The 21,383-nt window shown below is 40.3% G+C and overlaps 1 protein-coding gene across 1 annotated transcript in view; it reads right to left on the reverse strand.

Moving 5' to 3' along the window:
- The window catches only part of RBM33 (RNA binding motif protein 33), a 97,047-nt gene extending 76,595 nt beyond the window's left edge, over window positions 1-20,452 (reverse strand). Inside the window, exons 1-6 of the mRNA XM_085317717.1 lie at window positions 20,153-20,452; window positions 10,785-10,863; window positions 5,978-6,026; window positions 4,568-4,644; window positions 2,433-2,733; window positions 1,204-1,314 (exon numbers count right to left, since the gene is read on the reverse strand). Of these exons, the coding sequence (XP_085173843.1) occupies window positions 1,204-1,314; window positions 2,433-2,733; window positions 4,568-4,644; window positions 5,978-6,026; window positions 10,785-10,863; window positions 20,153-20,180 (645 nt within the window). The 5' untranslated portion in view covers window positions 20,181-20,452. The remainder of the gene's footprint in view (window positions 1-1,203; window positions 1,315-2,432; window positions 2,734-4,567; window positions 4,645-5,977; window positions 6,027-10,784; window positions 10,864-20,152) is intronic.
- Between the last annotated feature and the right edge of the window lie 931 nt (window positions 20,453-21,383).

A 21,383-nucleotide genomic window follows, 5' to 3' on the forward strand; every position in this document is an offset into this window, starting at 1 on the left:
TTAGCTTTTTTTGAAGCAGTAAATTGGAAATGATACCTAGCTTTGTACAAGTCAGATGCTGTCCTTGCTTTCATCATCTTCTAGAGACTATGGTTGTAGATAGCCCAGCTGCTTCAAACTGCTTTTAAAACACCAGAAGGTAAATGCTTATAATTTAGTGAATGACTAAGAAGTATTTATGTATTTCTTTCATTTAAGTGTTTCATTTTTTTTTTTTTTTTTTTTGAAACGTAGATTTAACACTTAGGAAGTAGGAAATTTAAGATATATGTGGTACAGGATTGCATGCTTGCAACAGCAAAGGACTGGACAGTGCGGGTGGCCCTCTTTGATGTGTTCCTGTTAATCTACCAAAGAACATTGTTTTACTATAATGCTTGACACAATTGAAGAGTATCATAGCACACCCATTTGTTGGAACTTTATAGAAGAATGCTGCTGTGTCTTTGGGGAATTAATTTCCTGATGAGTTAAGGCTCCAAAGAACTGAATCTGCCTCTGCTTCTCAGCAGGTATTCTACTCAATCCTATTTAATTAAGAAATGGAATAAAAGTGATATTAAAGTAGATTCCTGGTGGGGACACACACACAAAAAAAATCCCTTTACCTTTCACATCAAGAATTTGTTGCAAATTAAGAACACACAAGAGCATTGTTCCATGCTACAACTAGGGACACATCCTCGTTAGTTTTTAGCACGAGCTTTCTGCTTGTGAATGAAGGAACTCATCTTCCTTCCTAACCAAAGGATGGAAATAAACTTCACAGAAATGTCCATTCCAACACAATTTCTTTCAAAACCACCTGATCTTCATCTTTCTGACACACCAAAGCTTTAGTGTTCACACTGTTTAACAAAATGTGATTCTGACCCACTTGAGAACTGTATCTACAGTATTAACACCAACAAATTACCTATCTGGAAAGTGTCAGATTCCAGCTATTAGAGATTCAACATGACAACCCAGACATCATACAGGATTACTATCATTCTTCTACCCAAAAGAGATTCTGAAGTTTCTACAGTTATAACTGACAAATATAGATACTAACTCATTCATCTAATACAAAGAGTAACACCACCAATAACTCAATTGGTAAAGTTATAAAGCAGCATCAGTTCTTACCTAGCAACACGGATAACTCCATAACTTAATCATTTTTTTTCAGGATTTGAAGTTTCCATTAAACTCACAACATACCTCTTCCGATTCATTTGTTATTGGCTGGGAATCTTCCAGTTCCTCATCAGCTGGATATTCTTCTTGTTCTTCCATTGCTTGCTCATTATATGACTGCATGTAATCTTCATCCTAAAATAAGGACACAAGAAGGTAAAAAGACATACGCAAGCTTTAGAGAAAACATACACTTGCTAAGAGTGAGGCTCCGCATGCATTCACACCATTGCTGTCCTTACCAGAAAGTACTGTATCCATCAGAACTGTCAATTATAAGTGACAGATCATACAAGATTTAATTAACAGAGTTTTCACCTACTCACAGTAATTTCATTGTTATTAAAAACATAACCAAAACAGTTTTCATCTAGGCTCCAGCAACGCAATCATAAAAGTCCCACCTATTTCTGCAGCTCTGCATCCTTTGATCACAGATTCATTGAATCAGAGACTGCAGTAACTGCTCACTGAAAGGAGCATGTGCATACAGAACATTACATATTAACATCAAGTTTTACCTCTTAAAAAATATAAATATTCTAACACATTCTGCAGTTAGTTATATATGAATAAGTTAGATTCCATACAACTGAATAAACACATAGAGCAAAAACTTTTAAAATATCAGCAAACTTATTTTGCAAACAACTCACTGAATACATACAGTTTCAACTGAGATTAAATCACTTAGCTAGCAATTAAAGCCAGTATATGTTCTTTAATACATTGCTTAAATTATATCAAATTATGCATGTGACATTTTCTGAACTAACCTCCAATCTCTTTATTCAGGTTTAGACAGTTCTCAGTTACAAAAAGGATGAATGAGCAGGACATCAATCACTTTGGAATATTAGCACCTTAAAGATGTCTTTAGCAGGTCAATAATCTTTTCACCTTCGAAGGACTTTATCAGATCTTGTCTAAAGCCTGGATAAAAGCTTTTGCATTAAGTACTTCTAACAATTGGCAGTGTATCTCCACCACACAAAGCTGTTTTCTTCCTTAAGGATACAATCCTCAAGGTCATGATTCTCAACTGCCTCCCAGCATGACAAAGGAGCATTACCTACCGCCAAACAAGCTGTCAACACAAACTTTGTCACAGCCTAGATAAAGAAACTGGCAGACAGTGATAATAGGTCTAATTTCCCCTCCTCCCTAGGGAGGTAAACAGACTTCAAATCAGTCTAAAACCCTATGCATGTGAAGCAATGTTATCTTTGAAGATACAATAGAAGGAAGCTCACTGGAAATTCATCTAGAGGTTCATTGATTTCAAGGTCTAGCACTTCATCTTCTTCTCCAGGCTCTTCCCCATATTCTATTTGGTCTTCTGTCAGTTCAGGATCGTTGCCTTCATAATGTCCCTCCTCTGCATATTCTGAACCATAGACTTCAGGTGCTTCTGATTTGCCATAAACTATTTCATCTTCCCCTTGGTCATATTCAGACTCATGTTCGATGGATTGATCATTGATGGTCTCAGAAAGTTCGTAGGATGTAAGCATGCCAGACGTGGCATTGAGGCTGACTGTGACACCTTGAGAACTATAGCACAGGGGAAAAAGATTCAAAGGTTGAAGCATAATGATCAAGAGTACTTAAAAAGATTGAACAAAACAGAGTCAAATGCATATTCCCTAAGTTGGTGGACAAAATTATACCTTGCATGATATCTGACTCCATGCCATATACTCATAATGGATACTGTACCACAGCTTATCACCAGCTGCAGGCTATTTGACCAGGAGGATCAAACTAACCAACCAGATGGTCTAATAGGCCAGACTGGCAAAGGTCCTGCTTGGTAACCAAAGCAAACCACAGTAAATTTTGATTCCAAGACTAACAAAAATACACAAAATTACTATAACTGCATCTGTTTCCCCAATCTCTCAAAATAAGCTTTTTTAAAATAAATACATTAATAATTACTCTTCTTGATTACTTTGAATTCAAGCTTACGTTTTTAAGATTTAACATCCTACTTAAAATAATGTAAAACACAGATAGGCAAGAACTATTATTTAAATGTGTAAGACTTATTCTTATAACAAGCAAGCATAGACCTTAAAAAGGCAAACAAGTTTAAAAACTTGAAAGACAACCATTTCCAGGCAAAGCAAAATTCAGAATTTGTTGATCCAGGCAGCTCTGAACAATTTGCATCTACCATACAGAAAGAATTAACAGGAAAAAGAAGATATCATGCAGGATACACAAAGCACAAACAGACTCAATGGGAAGAGGGAACAGGGGACATGGAAGGGGAAAGGAGCAAGGCTCTCAAGCCCTAGGAACAAAGCTGCTAAAAAATGCAAGGATTGGCTTCCACTGAGTAACATTATCATGGCAAGGACTGGAACTAGGATTCCCCATTTTGAAGGGATCAGTCCTGCCCTCATTCTTACTGGTAATTTCACCCCACTCTAAGCTCTCCAACACAGGAAGGCATCTCCACTTCTAAATCTGGGCTAAAGATGACGAGAAAGCCTTAAAGCACCACAAATACATCTCTTTGGACCAAACTCTTGGGTAGCATGCAACAAGTTATGGAAAGGCAGGCAAAACACGTGGACAATTAGTTAAAAGCAGAGGCATTGCTCCTGTGTCACAACCGTTTTCCCCCTTCAGTCCAGCCTGAAACCTAAAAAAATGTCAAGACACTTATTTCTGCTTATGAGGCCCATAATTCAGCATTCATATCACCCCAGAGCACTCACAAGGCTCGATTTCCAAATTGCAGTGGAAATATCCACTCAACCCTACAGCCACTGGGGGAGCTGTGCTGTTGTGCAGTGCACACAAATACTGAAGTCACAACTCAGACTTTATAAATCATGGAGTTCAAAGTCTCAGAGGATAAGATACATCTTCTAGGGCAAGATAGCAGCAAAAGGACTCTAGAAGCAAATAAAGCCTACAATAATGTGAAGCATGAACACAGCAAGAGCTCTGCAAGTATTTATAAATCATTCTAATAAGCACAGGAGATGCTGTAATTTCTTCTTTATATGCATTTTATAGCTTCTAGTTACGTTCACTTTATTAGAGTCAAATAAACGAAAAATCATTTTACTGAAACATTAACTATGCTACTGAACACATTATATAGACACATCATTATGTAGCTGGCTAGGTTAAAAGCAAAACAGTTTTAAGTATCTATCAACAACTTCAGTTTGGAAAACTCTTTTTGGTCCTGTTTTGCATAGAAAGTTTTAATAAATGTACTGTGTTCACAAAACCCAGTAATCTAGAAAAACAACCACAGTAAAAAAATAAATAAATCATTACATTTTAGTAGTTTGTAGTAAAAGTAATAGTAGTAGTAAACATTTTTTAGAAATTATCCAAAATATAAGATTTATAAAAGAGATACCCAAAATCTGGTTCCTCTTCGTTGTCACTTTGCAGAAGATCATCATTCAGTTCTTCATCAGATAAGTCTGACTGATTCTAGGTTTTAATAGAAGTCAATCATGAAAATAAAAAGATACAAGCTATTAAATAAATACTAAACTACTAAAAGCTGTAAACAGTAGTATTTTTTCTTATGAAGAAATCTCAAACTAAAACCACATTTTCAGTGAAATTACCTAATCGGATGGTCAAAGATACACTACATATGACAAGAAATCTGAAAAGAAATATTTGATAGTCTGATGGAAGTCAGCAAAATTCAAATTTGCCTAGTTTTCAACCATCTCACTGTCCCATTCCCAGATACAACAAAAACTGGTGACTTGCTTAGAAGAAATACAAGGATATGAGAAAGGTTAGCATTAGCGCTATTTTATTTAACTGTCTTGTGACCTTGAGGCATTAGATGACAGTCAAGATAAAACACCACATTACTGCAGTTTCCAGAGGGCAGAGATACTTAGGAGATTGGAGGAAAGGGTATCATGAAAGTAAAAACATTGACAAACTCCTCCTAATTTGTCAACCATAGCTTCAGTTGTTTCATTTATCTTTACTTTCTTCCCCTCCTCCCCTTTAATAATTACCCACTAGGAAGAGATAACTGCACAGTTCTGCTCAGCAGCATTATTTCCATCCCCTAAAGTAATAGGGGCAGAAAGGGTAGACACAAGGGTAGATTTATCTAGAAGTACTGGGATGAGATTAAGTAGAACAAGTTTAGGCCTAATAGCTCAGGGAAAACCTCCTGATAAATCTATTATTACTATTATTACTCATAGGAGTCTATACCCACAAATACTGGCAAGAGCCCTGTAACGTGGAAAACTTGAAATAAGAATAGAGAAAGCACAAAAACATGTTACATAGCAGACAAATCTTGATACTGATTATCTGTATGAACAATAATCATTACAAAATAAGGATGTATTTTATACAATATACCATTTTGTAGATCTATTACATACAGCAGAAATAAAATATATAATATCTTTATATATAAAACAAAATATATAATTATATATTATATATATTTATAATTTATATATAAAACAAGGAAGAATCTCACGTTTCAATTACAAAGGCATATCTGTTGTTAACCGCTTACATTTTAGATAATTGCTTGACACACAAAACTGCAGTTCCTACCCTTCTGGAAAACGTTTTTTCTCCCAGTGCACTGGAAGAAGCAGTTTCCTAACATTACTGAGAGTACCTACAGAATAATCTCCAGAAGTCAACTTCTAATATTCAGAGTGGGACTATGCAAAGCCACGTCAATTAAAACCACCGCCGCGCGCAAGACGGACGGCATCCCCGCGCTGGATTTACAACAACTCACTTCGGCTTCAGGGCGCATCTTTCTCACCTTTTTGCCGGGTAGCAGATCCTCTCCGAGCAAGTCGTCATCAAGCTCACTGGAAAATATTAAAGAGATTTTAAAACCTGAACCTTAGAAAAACAGAAACAAAACACTGGGTAGCCTGAGGGTATTTCTCCTTGGAAAATTAACTTGAGAACTGTCACTGACTCCCCGCAAGGCTTTTCTTTTAGCAAACTCTTTAGCAAGTTCAAAAAACAGATTTGCGTTTTAAATGTGATTATAGCCCATAAAGTACGACTGCTGCCGCGCAGCCGTTTCATTGCTCCACGCTCTCCTTGGCACGGCCTTCCAGGCACGACGCGGCGCACGGCCCCGGACACCGCCCAGGCCGCGGAAACGCGGTTCGCAGAGGGCCGCCCTAGAGCCTCCCTTCGGGGCCGCTTGCGTGTGTCGCCCACAAAGCTCTCGCCCACCGCCCCGAGGACGGAGCACATCGGCCGGCCGCGTCCCCTGGCGAGGCCAAGCCCGCGGGCCGCCGCGCCGCGCCAAGGCGGCTCTCGGAGGCCAGCTGCCTTGGTAGCCGTGCAGGCCCAGGGCTCTTGCAACCCTCCCCAGCAGGAGGACGAGGAAAGAAAGTACAAGTCAAACCTGCACCTGTACGAGCAAGGGAATCAAGTGCATGTCAACACTTTTTCCGAGAGTAGTTAAGAGCTCAGGAAACATAAAAAAATATCCTGCTCACGACACTCCTTCCATCACGTCGGATCTCTCCCAGAAATAGTAAGTAACTCAAAGTGCGTTCTGAGTTATCTAAGCTTTCGGACAACTGCTTAATATCATTCTTCCTTCAGCAAAAGGACTGTAATGACAGGAATAAACCAAGCCCTTTCTTCAGAAAATACTTGGTACTGACGAATAGTTACATTAGAAACTGTATGTCCTAACATAAGATGATTAGAAATAATGATTAGAAATATGAACTATAATTCAAGAATTCAAGAGTGCCAGGCCTTAGATAACGTACACAAAGTTAAATAAGTCTTGCTATTCATATAGCGCAAAGTCACTTTGGGAATTGAAGCCAAGTTTCACCATCCCACGGGAAAACGCATACCTACTGCTTTTCTAAAGCAGCTAAAAAGCCCAAATTCTCCTTGCAGTAACTGGACGTTGGAGTTAGGACTTAGGACTACAAAGGAAATGCTTGCAAATAGGGAAGCCAATTCCAAGACAGAGATCGATGCTAAAAATCGTGCAAATGGATACATCTCTTTCAGAGCTGGTTAATGTACAGATAATGCTTAGGGGTGGGGGGGGATCTTGAGCACTTCTGGAAGGCAGCAGAAGATATTCCAAGTCAGCAGTGACTAGGCTGTTATCATCAGCACACAGTATTTGTTCACACTTGCCAAACTCAAACAGTTCCAGGAATGACTGAACATTAACAAACAGTAATTGCTTTGCATTCACTGTAATATTAAACAAAGAATTGGGACACACAAGACATGTCACACATCCCAAAGAGTGACATTATTGCAGTATATGCCCTTTATTTCAGAGGCAGAAAATGCTGTGTAACAGAAATGGTTTCGGAAGAACTTGGAGCCAAACCAGAAGAGAGTCACTAATCTCTTCAACGTAGGACCGACTGCCAGTAACTAGATAAATACACCATAAGCTTTGAAAATATTTCCCAGCACTGTGGCCCACTACTGACCACTTTCAATAAAATTGTTAGAGAAATCCCAAAAGCCTGCAAGAGTATGTGTGCTGTACTGGCATTCAGAAAACAAGTTAAGCTGGCGAGATAGTCTAACAATCTGAGACCAAAAAAAAAAAAAAGAAAGAAAAAAAAAGGCAAAAAGATTAAAAAGATTGAATTCATTATTAAAAGGTGTTAATAGTATTAAAAATGTGTCTGATACCCAATTATCCAATTTCCTTTTTTAAGAGATTATACAGTTGGGCAACAGAAGTAATTGTATACACATTCTAGATTTTTAAAAAGCTTTGACTTATTATATGCCAGCCCAAAAATTAGCACAGAAACGAAGAACTAAGCTAACAGGCACTTTGTTAGTAGAAACAAAAGCGTTTCACAGACTGTTCCTCAAACTGTTATTACACTCAATTCTACTCAACGTTCTCACTGATAATGTAAAAGAAAAAAAAAATCACTGCTGATAAATTTTTGAATGACCAAAGTAACAGTAAAAAGGTTAATAGATTTATTTGAAATGAGTAGCTGGGCACATCTCCAGCTTTTTTTAATGCAGTCAGAGTTATATATTAGGAAGAAGAGTGATCAAAATCACAAGATCTGACTATTTTTGAAAAGAAAAAAGACCCAGGTCCTAGACAAATTTAGACTGGCAGAGAAAAGCATGACCAGAAACTAATGGCTTGAAGCTGTAACTACACACCACCACAGTGCATAGATTGAACTGGAATCCAAGCACATATCTGTGGCTATATTGAGGGAAAATAACCTCCCGACTGTCCCAACAGTGGACCGCATAGCTCTGCATCTTCAAATCAAGATACACAGGTCTTTCCAAGCTTGCCTTTCTATGAAATTGGGACTAAACTAATCTAATAGTTCACTCTTGCCAGAGGAGAGGGGCCCAATTCCATCCCCTTCCTCAACTCCTGATACACAGAAGTCCCCTCACTGGATAAATTCAGCTCATCAAATCAGGAAAGGAAATAAATAAATAAGTACCCCAAAATACAACAGAAAGTGAGAAGTTTTCTGCCAGTATAGAGAAAAAAATCATCTGAAGAAGGGTCAGAACAAGTGAATTTCAGAAAAAACACACCATTAAATCAGCCCTGCTATCTCACTGGACAGCTCCAGAATGGCATTCTTTTCTTCCCTCACATCCAAGCTCTGGAGTACTTATAGAAATAAATGTATAAAATAACAGCTTGCGATATACCTGTCAGGCTAAGTGGGCCCCTTCTGGCCTCCAATTTCACTTGTCCTTGCATTAGCATTTCAGAAAAGCATTTGTTAAAAAAAGAAAAAAAAAAAGCTAATAGGAAAAATTATCCCAGCACAACACTACTCCAGACAGAACTCTAGAACAGGGGCCTTCCAGCTCACAGTTAGCAGCTCCCCACACAGGACAAAGGAAAGAGATTCAGAGATTTAGGTTGCAAAACAAGCATGATAAAAACCTATCTACTGAGTTCATTTGGTTCTTCCTCTATCTTTACAAAATTGTATTCTGTACTGAATTAGGCCAGCAGTTGTAAAGAATTCAGTTAATTACACTGGGGAACAATGCACCCATGCAAAGTATCTAGATGTACAGGCAACCACAGAACTTAAACTTTCAAAGACAGCTTAAAAATAAAAATACTTTTTTTAAAAAAAAACATACCTCTGCAAATAAAAAAAAAATCTATTATGTACAGCTGCGAAAAGCCCTTTCTCAAACAACCGATCAACAAGATGAAACACTGTTGTCTCCAGTCCTGCACCTAAAGCCACTTCCCTTACAATTTCACTACGGAATGAACCGAAGATAGATGACCAAAAGTCACTTTAAGTCCTACGTAGCTAACCGTAAACAAAGAGCGTATCTTTCTTCTCAAATCAAACCTTTGTCCACTCCAAAGTCCCAGCTAAGTAAAATACTTTATAACTTTTCCAAGTCCTGAAGAAATAGCTTTGCCAGGTGGAGTTTACCAGCAGCAGTCACTTCATAACGACTCACGTTACAACCAGTGTTTAACTCATCCAGGTTTTCCAAGGCAATAACCGCACTGGAATACAGAGTGCTTGCCTGTAACCTCGGCTTCAGGACTTCCGGGCTGCATTACGTTACGCGTGACAACAGTGCCCAGGGCTCGGGCAGCTGCACCATTAAGTGACATAACTTTAACTAATTGCCTTCACAAACCAGATCACTTCCCTGATCCGGTTCCCTGGAGCAGCCCAAACACAACAACAGGGCGGCAGGCCAGCGCTGCAGCAGAGCACGCTCTACACAGAGTTGGTGGCCAAGGTCCCTGCTCAGGCTCACGCAGCAACTCCAGCAATGACAACTCCTCATTTGCCCTAGCAGGCAAGCACAGCAGAGGAGACTAATCCCTCTGGAACGAGGGTAAGCTTAGAGTAGCTGATTCACTTCTAGAGGCTTAGCTCAGCAGAAAACTGCTTATAGTGAAGTGTGTTTACTACATTCAAGTGAATGATCATTTGAAACTTTTTTTTTTTTTTTTTAAATACAAGCAAGGTTTGGAAAAGCCTCTATGCTACCAAAAAGAATGAGCCAATCTAGCCTGCAGCTTGACTCAATTCTATCCCAGTTACAGGGCCTTAGTATAAAAGGACATACACTCATCTACCTCCCCAAAATAAAGATTCGGAATTATGTATCAAATTACAAAACTGTCATATTTTTCAGTAGAAACCCACTCCATTCCCCACCCTAGTGTACAACTGAGTGAGGATTTTTAGGATAAAAATTTAAAAAGCCATTTAAAAAAAAAAGTCTCAAGTTAGGCAAACTCAAGTACTAGTAAGACTATTGAAGCCAAACAAAGATCTAAGTATTTACAGGAAAAAATAGGATATTAAATGCAAACTTAATTACATACCACAAATGCTTTTTATTCATCCAGTTTTAAGTGGTACTTTTTCCATAGCTCTGTCTAAATTCCTCAAGGCAAGCCTACACCTCTGGCACAATCCAGCAGCTGCTGACACATACATAACAACCAACAGCTTCATTAGTAGCTATATGTGTGCCATCCAAAATGTTAGAATACAAAATACCAGAACTGGAAAACACAGCAATGCAATTCAGCATACAGATCTTGAACATGAAAAAATTCTACCTACCTGTCCCAGTCGTCATCTCCAGCTCTTCTTCTCCAAGACCTTTCCGCACCAGGCTTATCAAACTGATCAAAGTCATCATCTGTAAAGAAGAAGACTATATTAAATAATTCTCATTGAAATTCAAGAAAGCTTCTGAAGCAGTGGCTTGGGGGATTTTTTTAGCAGATGCTAAAATACCTTTTTTCACTTTCCAATTTACATGAGGAAAAAAAGCAGATAAATACCAGTCCCTATCATTATTTGCTTCAATAATAAAAACAAGTCACGAAGCGCCCAGTTTTCTATCTTTGCACTATTGAGGTGAGACATGAGGAAAACAATCACTGGAAAAAAGTTACTGGATGATCTCCACTGGCAAAATTTTCCTAGAGGCAGGTGATCCCAAGCAATCTGTGAGGCTCAAGTACATGGGAGGCAAAGGGATGGAGGCAGCCAGGGCTCTGCCTGCCTGGGTGGAACCAGCTCATTTGCCTGCCCAGAAGTCCCACAAGCCCACATTGAAACCACAGCAACCTTGACTCCAGGGCAAGGCAGGAAAGGTGGCAACAGCCCAAATCGGGGCATGGAAGTCAAGCGTAAGACACCACTGATTTTTTCAGCTGGGGCATTTCAGAGAAGATACCATACATACATTAGATTTTTTATATTTTTATAAATATACATATACACACACACACACACACATTCTCCTGACCATATTTGCACTTAATTCTTTGAGTACAAAACTAAGAATTGACTGTTTGTTTTGTTTCGTTTTTATAAGCCTTGGGGAAAAAAAAGTCTTCAGTTCAAGCTCAATCTAACTTCCCTTTGTGAGTATTTCCCACATGTGATGACAAATCTATTCACTTCTTCCTTCATAAAATTGAAATGCACATTTTTAGTGACCGATAGAAATTCAAAAGCAGGTGAAGGCATTAAAAAGTGAAAATTCAGCTTCGGCAACATCACTAAACCAAAAGATTTCAAACTAGAAATTATGATCATACAGAGCTATGAAAATAAAAATGGCTCACTATGAATTTTGGTGCAATAAAAGTCAAGCATGGCAATTCTTCTCTTTGGTAACAGCACATAGCCATTCCCTTTAATCAGAGGGGGCCACATACTAACAATCCACATTTTAATCAATTTATATATACTAACACCATGGAAACAATGGTTATCTTGCAGTTCTCCATTCAAATATCATCTATATATTGCAATCTCCCCATTCTAATCCCTACTCCACCAAGAGAGAATAGACAGATGGACGTCCAAGTATTTACTATATTGTAACTTGAAACTTGAACTTTATTCATTTTTCTGGTCTCTTTAAATAAATTAATTAATTAATAGAAGAAACCCCATACAACAACAACAAACCCCACCTTGCTGTCCCTCCAGCCTTTCAGAACTGTGCTGCAGGGATGCTTTTCCCACACAGCCATTTGGCAACAAATGGGCACAAATATCCTGCAGTGTCATTATTCTCGCAGCTGAAGTACATTAATCCACTGACTTGATGCAATCATCTCCAAAGGTAGTTTCAGGTGATGGGACTGGTTTTGCACCAACCCAAATTAGGAGTGTTCTCATATACACTAAGATAACTCCAGGCAGTAAGCACTGTTAGGGAAGCAGTGACCTTTTAGCTGTGCCTGCTCACCTACGAGAAATCATATTTTTGCATTCTGGGCACTACCACAATGACTACAGAGAGCTGTATGATTATAAAGCAATACAGCTTGAAGATCTTGATTCTGTAGTATTTGAATTTAGCACACATTTATTACACAGATGAATCTTTACTTTGGCCAGGTTTAAATCTAAAAAACAGCTACATGCTAAACCCTCTTGATCTGTACACATTTCTCTTCAGTATAAAGCACTCCTCAATATAATTCAGAGTACTTTCCCAGGCCAGACACATACTTTTCACTGCCATAAAAGTGCTTCAGCTTAGTATTACTGCTAGCAAAGAAACAATACCAAAAGGAGGGGGTCCCACTCCTGGGAAGTTTCTAGTGTAGGTCTGGACTGCCACTCTACCAGCAACGCCAACCTCTACCCTCCATCTCTTCCAATCTCCTCATAAGTAAGGAAGAGGATAGGGGAAATTTATGAGGATCTTCTATAAATATCCAAAATTGCAACAGATTTCTTTAAAATGCCTTCCACAAGGCCCCTCGGCCATGATGCCTACAAAAGCCTCAAAAATGGCTGTGTCTAGAGCATTTAAGAACTACTCCACTACCCATGTTCCCACCACTTTCCTACTCTGTGCTTGCCCTCTCTCATCACATACTGTAAGACCCTTCAAGTCAGAGGAAGCAAGTTTTTCATTTTTGTGCTTTGCATTTGTTTTCTCTGGGACAGCCAAGACTGACAACAACTGTTACAAATTATGCCAGTGCTATCAAAACTGGTTTTAATGTTAATTGTCAGAGCCCGAAAAGAGGCTGCAGTTCTCCTTCAAGAAAGGAAGTTACCAGACATGTATCTAGGAACCCTAGGCACTTCCAGCTTCAGGATGCCTAGCAAGCTTCAACCAAGTATAGTTTATTTTTCATCTCTGAATATATATATATATTTTTTTTTTCATTTTTCATCTACTGTTCTGGTCAATAATATCGGAAAATATCAGAAATAAACAACATTTGATGTAGTATGTATGGGTGCTTCTCACTGAGAAACTTGTACTAGTCCAACACTTGTCTCAGGCATGGTTAAGTGTCCAAAAAACATACCTTGTACAGAAAAGGAAACACTCAGCATCAAGTAGAGCAAAAAATAATGACAGCAACAGCCAAAGACCTACTAAAACCCCAGTCAGCACTGACTGATTTGGACAGCAGGAAAGACTAGTTATGTAGGAGAAACAAAATAAGTAATCCATAATTTGGCTCTTCATCACTGCAGTGCTAAGAAATTCGCAGCACATGCACAGACTAAGGCTGGCTGTTTTCTTAGATGTGTCTGCTTCCCAAGGGTCTGAGCAGTTGCAAACTAGGCAAACCCTAAGGACTGCCAAATATCCTTGGCTCCCTACACTAACAACATTTCTATTTGCTTTATGCTTATCCTAGCCTTGCACTGCAGTGCTGTAAGCTGCTCTACAGCTTTTTTTTTTTTTTTTTTCTTTTTTTTTTTTTTTTTTTTTTTTTTTTTACATGCCAGGAACTGTTACATTTTTTCCTGTTTAAGAAGAACAGATCATCCAGGCTAGAAATCCAGAGACCACAAACTATGTTTCCTCTCTGGCTGTACTGATAGCAGCTTCCAATTCTCCAGGCATCTTCTCAATAAAATCTTCCCTAATCTTTTTCTGCATAAAATGGAAGTCCTACGCTACAGCAATCCTTCTCACTAAAGTCTCACAAGCGTAGGAGGTGAATCAGCTGGATAACTGCAGAACAGAGCTTTTATATGCCTTACAACAATACCAATGTAGCCTAAAAAGGGAGTCCTACATAGCAACTGTTGCTAAGACAGTATTTTCCTGCAGGGAAATGCCCAAGACTTCCCAAATAAAGGAAAAAAACAAAAACAAAAAACACACATTTGACAACTGCATCATTCTTCTTCCTACAAATACACCAGAACACTTTCTGTAACATTGGTTCCTAGCTGTCCCATAAACAACAGTTCAAAATTTTGTGTTTTAATTCCTTCCAACATTGCACCATTGTGAATAGCAGACATACCGTTATTTTTAGGTCTCAAAAAAAAATGAGGATTTTTCCTTATTCATAACAAGGTGGAGAAAAGTCATTTCCTGCAACAGGGACCTAAGAGTTCAATGGGTTAAAAAAGTATAATTCAATGGGCACCCAGCAGGTCTTTTAACAAAGTAACTAAGCTGCACTGCTTCTGGGAAGAACAGGTAAGGAGGGGTATAGAGACAAAAAAACAGAAAAGTCAACTACCACATGAAAAAATGGCACTTATCTTTGCTTAGATTTAACACTGAACATAAGCAATTCCATCATGATCCGTCCCATTCCCCAGCATCACATTCAAAACACTCTGAAATGCTGTCAAGTCATCATGTTGAAACACAAATTTCCAGATTAAAAACATCTTTCTACTAACTTATCTGTATGTACTCGTTCATCTGCACAGAATACATTCTCATATTTCATTGCAAAGAGTTACACAAAACATAGGTATCAAAGTCTGGGTTTCCAAGAACTGAGTATACAAACAACAGACCTATTCTGTTTTGAACTGAAGTTTCATAGCTCTTACTATAGGATACAGAGGAGGACTAATAGGTTTCAAGAGAAACAGCCAAGTCTGAAACACAAGACAGCAATAAACCTGTGCTATTAATGCTAGTTGAATAAAAACTTCCCTGCTGGTAGGCGTTGTTGGGATTTGGGTATTTTGTTTGGGTTTTTTAGTCAAAAAAGCAAAAGGTCGAAAGCAACTCCAGAACTTGAAACTGTGATTTAAACTTAACATGTTATGAAGCACACTATGAACTGTCTCATTTATTACAGACAACCAACTCCCTATCCACATGACGAAAATCATCTTCATTCCTACTCTATTACGCACACAAAAAATGTGCAAAAGTACTCTATACACAAACATTAACTGCATAGCTTATCTCTTCAGGGATAGATAACATATAGTCTTTATATTGGTAAACAATTACTCATACAATCCTCAAGAATCCAGTGACTAAGTATTTAGAACAAGGTAAGGATTGCATAACATGTCGCTCCACTAGTGTGTTTCAAGTTTTTGTTCTGAACTACTTGCACAGGATAGCATTTTGCTTTCTACAAGAAAGGCACAAAAATTAACTTCTGGAGCAGACGAGTTCTTTTTGTCTTTTTTGGAGAGTCTGTCATGATGCAAACCAAGTCACTAACCACATACAGGAGCAGAATGAAATACAGTATGCCACCGAGAAGTTCTCCTTCTGATCACTGCTGGCAAGGAATCTCCTTCTCCCTCTTTTTTTTGGAGGGAGGGAGCGTAGGAGAATGAATGAACCCCCAAAGGTTCTCAAAGCCTGCTTTGGATTTGCAAATACATTTGCTTTCAAAAAACATTTTAAACTCAATGTCTCACAGTGAACAGTGAAATCCCAAGAGTTTAAATGAAATCCACATGAGCTCAGTTCCCAAACAGCTTTGGACATTGATCAGAAACTTCAACTCTCCAGTATCGTTCACTGCGACCACAGACTGTAGTTAAAACTAAAGTTGGCACTGCAGCAAAACATAACTCAGTTCCAATAGCATTTGTTGCTCAGAAGGTTTTTTTTGTTGTTGTTGTTGAGTCGGTGCTGTCCCTGAACTTCTGATTGTGGACAAGAAGTTCTACAAGATCTAAACTCAGAGATTTAGTATCTGATGGAATAAAGCACAGTTTAGCTTCTGTAAAAAACTGCTATGAAGATCATGTTAATTTTGATGACCAGAAGTAAAACAGTATTCAGAAGAATACAATTTCTAGCAAGAAGTTTTCAAACAAGCAAAAAATACTTTAAACTGTCATGTTTAAAAGCAAATCTGCCTGCCACAAGCTCACTCTGTAACACTTCTTGGCTCTAGTCCATAGCTGGTACAATAGCCCATGAACACATATTTGTATTTCGTGAACTATAAACTCTACAGGCCTTTGGCATTTAGAAGTTTCAGCATATGCACCCTCTGATGCAACTAGAAGCTACAGCGGCCAGCTGCACCAGGCTGCAATGCCCATAGAGACCAAAACATGGCCAGCACTCTACCCATTTCAGTCCAGGCATAAAAACAGATTTCCAGATCCTGCAAGCTGCTGTGTAGTAAGCTGAAGCAAGACAAAATGCACTTACGTCAGACTGGAGAATCTCCATTACATCTTTGAATTGGACTGTGACTGGCAATACAGAGAAAGGTGCTTGCATTGCTAGCTAGCACTGCACTCCCCCCCACCACCACCACAGTTTATGAACAGCAACACAACAGGCTTTTAAAGTCCTACAATGCAGCAGTCTTAAAAAGAGGCTCTGCATGGATGATACTCAGAGGGTTCATCTCTTCTTGCTATTTCTTGAGTTCAAACCAGAGGAACAACGCTGGTGAGGAGCACAGTGAATCCAGATTATCTTCCTTTCAAAACATAGAATGCTTTGGGAGGTGAAAATCTACTTAATTTGCACATAATATTAAACAGATTCGGAACAGACCTACCCTGTTCACAAGAACAGAAGCAGTTTAGAAAGATGTAAGTATGTAAGACCGAAACTGAATGGAAGCGACTTCACCCAACATCATCAAATTTCCTGAGAGTATTACGGCAGCCCTCACGTCACATAAGCCGTCATCAGTTTAATTTCATCTTAAATTCAAACTGGAGAAATAACACAACAGCCTCAGGGGTCAAGATACACTCATTCAGCTACCCTCAGTACAGGACTCAGGCAGGAAGATGGGGTAAATGTCTAGATGGGAATATCTTCAGCTCTTCCTTCCCCCTCATTCCATATCATGATCTGGCAAAGCTCATGAATCCCACTCCAGGGATATCTGCATTCAAGATCTAAACTACTGAAGCTCATCAAAACTGAATTAATCAGGAAGGAAGAAAAATTACAGCAGCCTTCACTTACTGAAGTTTATGCTTCAGCAGTTACAGTTGGTATTAAATCACCGACAACCATAGTAAGAAGTGCTCCTTGCTACATTTTAATGATCATTTGTTGTTTGGCCCTCTCCGTATCCATCTCTCCTTGAATGAAATTACTACAGTCAATTTACAGCTAAAATTTGAATGCCAAGAAGAAATTTCAGCAATTATACAATGTTACATTACAAGTAGTTGATGTTAACTTCAACATCGAACATGTTGGTCCTGGTTTTATATGCAAGTTTGATTCAAAATTCGGGAACTTTTTACTTAACCATATCAATAAACTAATGAGTGACTATCAGCCCTCCAAGTCCCTCATCCTCACTAGCACATGCATCCCGAAGGTACATATTTCAATACAGCCATTTTAGGATAAGCAGCAAGTTGAATCAAGCTGCAAGGCAAAGGAGTTTGTGAATTCATATGAAGTTGTGAACCAGTTCCAAAGACCTCAGAGAGCATCTCTTGAAAAGCTTTCAGTGCATGCTTGGGAATCCTGCTACCGAAAGAGTCTTATCCCCTTTCTTAACAAGTTCAGCTGCACCTACACAAAGATCTGGTCACAGAAACAGTATCTACAAATACGTTATCTTATGGATCAAACTGGTATTTCTCAAGAGCCTAAAAGATTATAAATAACCAATCAGTCTATAAACACTGCTCTTCTGTAGAGCCTCCAGACAAATCATCTTCCTTCCATCCCATTCAACGTACTTAAGATGTTCAGCATACAGTCACTCCACATTTCACTTAAGCTCTGCATCACACCCTTACACCAAGTTTAAACTTTAATCTGCATCTTCAAAGCCAAAGCTCTCACCTTGTCCACTGTCATCTTGCAATGATATCAACTCAAAATTCCAATTATTTTTCCAAGAACTTTTGTGTTTCTTTAACAATCATTAATTGGCCTTTTCTATTTGAACCAAAATATCTGGTTGCTATTATCTCCATATTTTAAAGCAGTCTTTTTCTTTTTCTTTTTCTTTCTTTCCCCAAAGTACTCAAGAACTGAGTCTAAAACATTACTTTCTACAGCTAAAACTTCATCTAAGCGAAAATGTCCTATGTCTAAGCTGAGAAAACAAAAGGCCCTGGTCTTCTCACCTTTTATGTTTTTTCCCCCTATTTGTTACTACTACTGGCTTTTACTAGCAGCTGGTTTCCAAAAAGAGTTGTAATTTCATTTGTGTAAAACCCACTAAGAGCATTTGAAAGTATGCTCAACAGTTTCAACCAGGACTTTTCCTTGTCTAGCTAAACTGAGATAAAAAGCATGTGCGACATCTCTGGGCTTTCACATTTAGGTAAGCATTGCATTGAGATCATTTAAATTAAAACTACAACTGCTGTTTATACAGGGCATTGATCATATTTAATGAACCATTGTTTATTGATGAACACAGTGTTAACTGTGAACAAAAAACTGCATGCGCCCACTTAGTACAAAAGGATTCTAATTCATGGTTAGACCTAAACAGTACTCACAACAACAAAAACTAGTCTGGAAATTGCATTTCATCACTTAGTTCTGGAGGCTGTCTGTTGCACACACATCTGTACGTGAAAGAATGCAGCAGAGTTTTAAATCCAAGAATCAAAATGCTTAGAAAGTGAAATCTTCTTTAAAGTACTGTCCTCATAATACTAGGAAAAAAAAACACTTTCAGACACAAAACACATGCCTGAAAATTTTCTTCCACATTACATATAACTTATCTGAACCATAGCAACTAGCACAAATGTTTTTGTAATGCATCTTATTTACTGCGATATATTTAAGACCATTAAATCAAGACCCAAAATATTCAACTATTTACTATTTTATCATGCTGTTGTTCCCAGCCTCCCCCTAAAACCCTCAGTTTTTGAGAATCTCTTTATAATGTTTATCCTCAGCAGCAAATTTAATTGTGTTTATGTGCTCTGTTACCAATTAAACTAGCTATGCTGAACAGCTTGATCATTCTGGTGAATTACCACAAGGACAAGCCACACTCTTCACTCTGACAGCTAGTTAAGAGAAACACTGACAAAAATCACCACCACTTTTGTACAAAGGTGAGTTAGCTAACAATTTGGAACAACATTGAAACAAAACTTTTATTCCTAGTGAAAGCGAGGCCCGTGGCACCAGAACTAGTTGTGTTCTCTTAACTGTGTCTCTGTTGAATGCCCCAACGTGATCCCCCACAAGTCTTTTTTTTAATCACCTAATCAAAAGCTTTCATTTTAAAGCTTGCTCAATATATCAATCAGAACAGCACGGAGATTCAACTTGTCACACTCCATGCTGAGTAAAAGGGTCCCTAGTCAAGAGGAAGAGCAGTAGTGTGCCTGAGAGTCCTGAGGTCAGACACTATCTTCATTTTACACTTGCCAGGTGTAACCCTCTGCTTCCGGGCACCCTGCAAAATAAGTTACAATTACTCCTTCGACTACAGAGAAGCTATTAAAACAGGCCACGCACCACGGCTATCAGAACTAGGGGAACGAAGGCCTCCAAATAAACCCCGAGCTGGAAGCGGATCTACCCCGCGGTGCGGCGCCCTGCGGCCGGGCGAGAAGCGCTGCGCCTCGGCGGCGGGGCCCCGGCGAAGGGCCGCGCACGGCTGCCCGGGGGGCAGAGCTGGCGGCCGCGGCCCGGCGCCGAAACTGACCAGGGCCGCGTCAGTTTCAGGCGCTCGGCGCCCCGGCCCGCCGCCGGGCGCCGACCGGCCCCGCCGCGCCCAGCGCCGCGCCGCGCCGCACGAACCCACCTGCTCCTCCTCCCAGGGCGGCAGCCATGGCTCTTCGTCCTGCCCCGGCGGCGGAGGCTCCCGGCGGCGCCCCCGCGTCCTCCTCTGGGCCGGCGGGCAGACGGGGCCGGGGGAAGGGCCCGGATTCACGGCGCGGCCGCGTCCCCTCCCGCGGCCTCTCCGCGCGCAGCAACCGCAGGAGAACAACAAACTACCACAACATGGCGGCCGCCACCGTCGCTGTCGCCGCTGCCGCCGCCCCCGCGCTGCATCATGGGACGCTGGAGGACTGGTCCCTCCCTCGCGGGGAGGGGGGACAGCACGCGCCGCTGGTTGGTTAGTCGCAGCCGAGACGCTCCCCGCGCCGGGCAGCAACAGGGCCTCTTGCGCATGCGCAAAGCTGCTTGCTCCCGGCCGAGCCGCTCCGGCGGGCTCGGTTGCAGTGCGCATGTGCCGGAGGGTGTGGCTGAGTTCCCTCCGGACGCGTGCGCGGCGGGAGGGGACGCGCATGCGCGCAAGGGGCAGAAGGCGGGAGGGGCGGGAAGCCCGCGCTGGGCGAGGCGTCAGGGCCGTGACATGGCGGCGCGGGGGCGGCGCGGCCCCGGCTCGGCGAGGCCGTGGGGAGCGCGGGGTGCGCTGCCTTCCCCCGTCTGGGGCGAGTGCCTGGGGGACAGGGCATGGAGGAAGCAGCTGAATCCTGGTGTCCAGCTCCCTCTCGGGTGAAAAAAGCCAGAGTAATGGGATTAAAATGACCCAAAACAGAGATTGGAATATGTTGCATCGATGTGTGGCCCTCCATCTTTTACCGCCTGTGTATGTGTGCTTAGATAAGCTAAATTAAAGCAACTCGGTCCATGTAGTTTGTTCCTTCCCCTCAGCTAACACCTCATTGGTGTGTATATTTTTAAAGGTTTATTTTATTTTATTTTATTTTATTTTATGGATTTTTACTGTCCTTAGTCCAGTTTCATTAGAGGCCAGTGCTGGAAATCACCATCCTAATCTACCAGCCGTTGCTGCGGCATAGATTAGTTCAGCTCCCCGATCCCACAAAAAACTAATCCACTGAAAAGCATGGTTAGTTTTCTGTTTAAGTTAAGGTGGGAGCAGGGCTTGTGGTGTTCCATGCAGCCGGAGCAGGTTGAATACAACATACAGCTCTGCCTTGATATAAAACACGCTTAGTTTATACAACTTGAGAAGAAGCCTAATCTGAGCTAAAACGAAATAACGGAGCCTCACATTAGAGTAA

The sequence above is a fragment of the Rhea americana genome, unplaced genomic scaffold (genome assembly GCF_003343005.1).
Source record: "Rhea americana isolate MKP2758 unplaced genomic scaffold, rheAme1 scaffold_50, whole genome shotgun sequence".
Lineage (NCBI taxonomy): Eukaryota > Metazoa > Chordata > Aves > Rheiformes > Rheidae > Rhea > Rhea americana.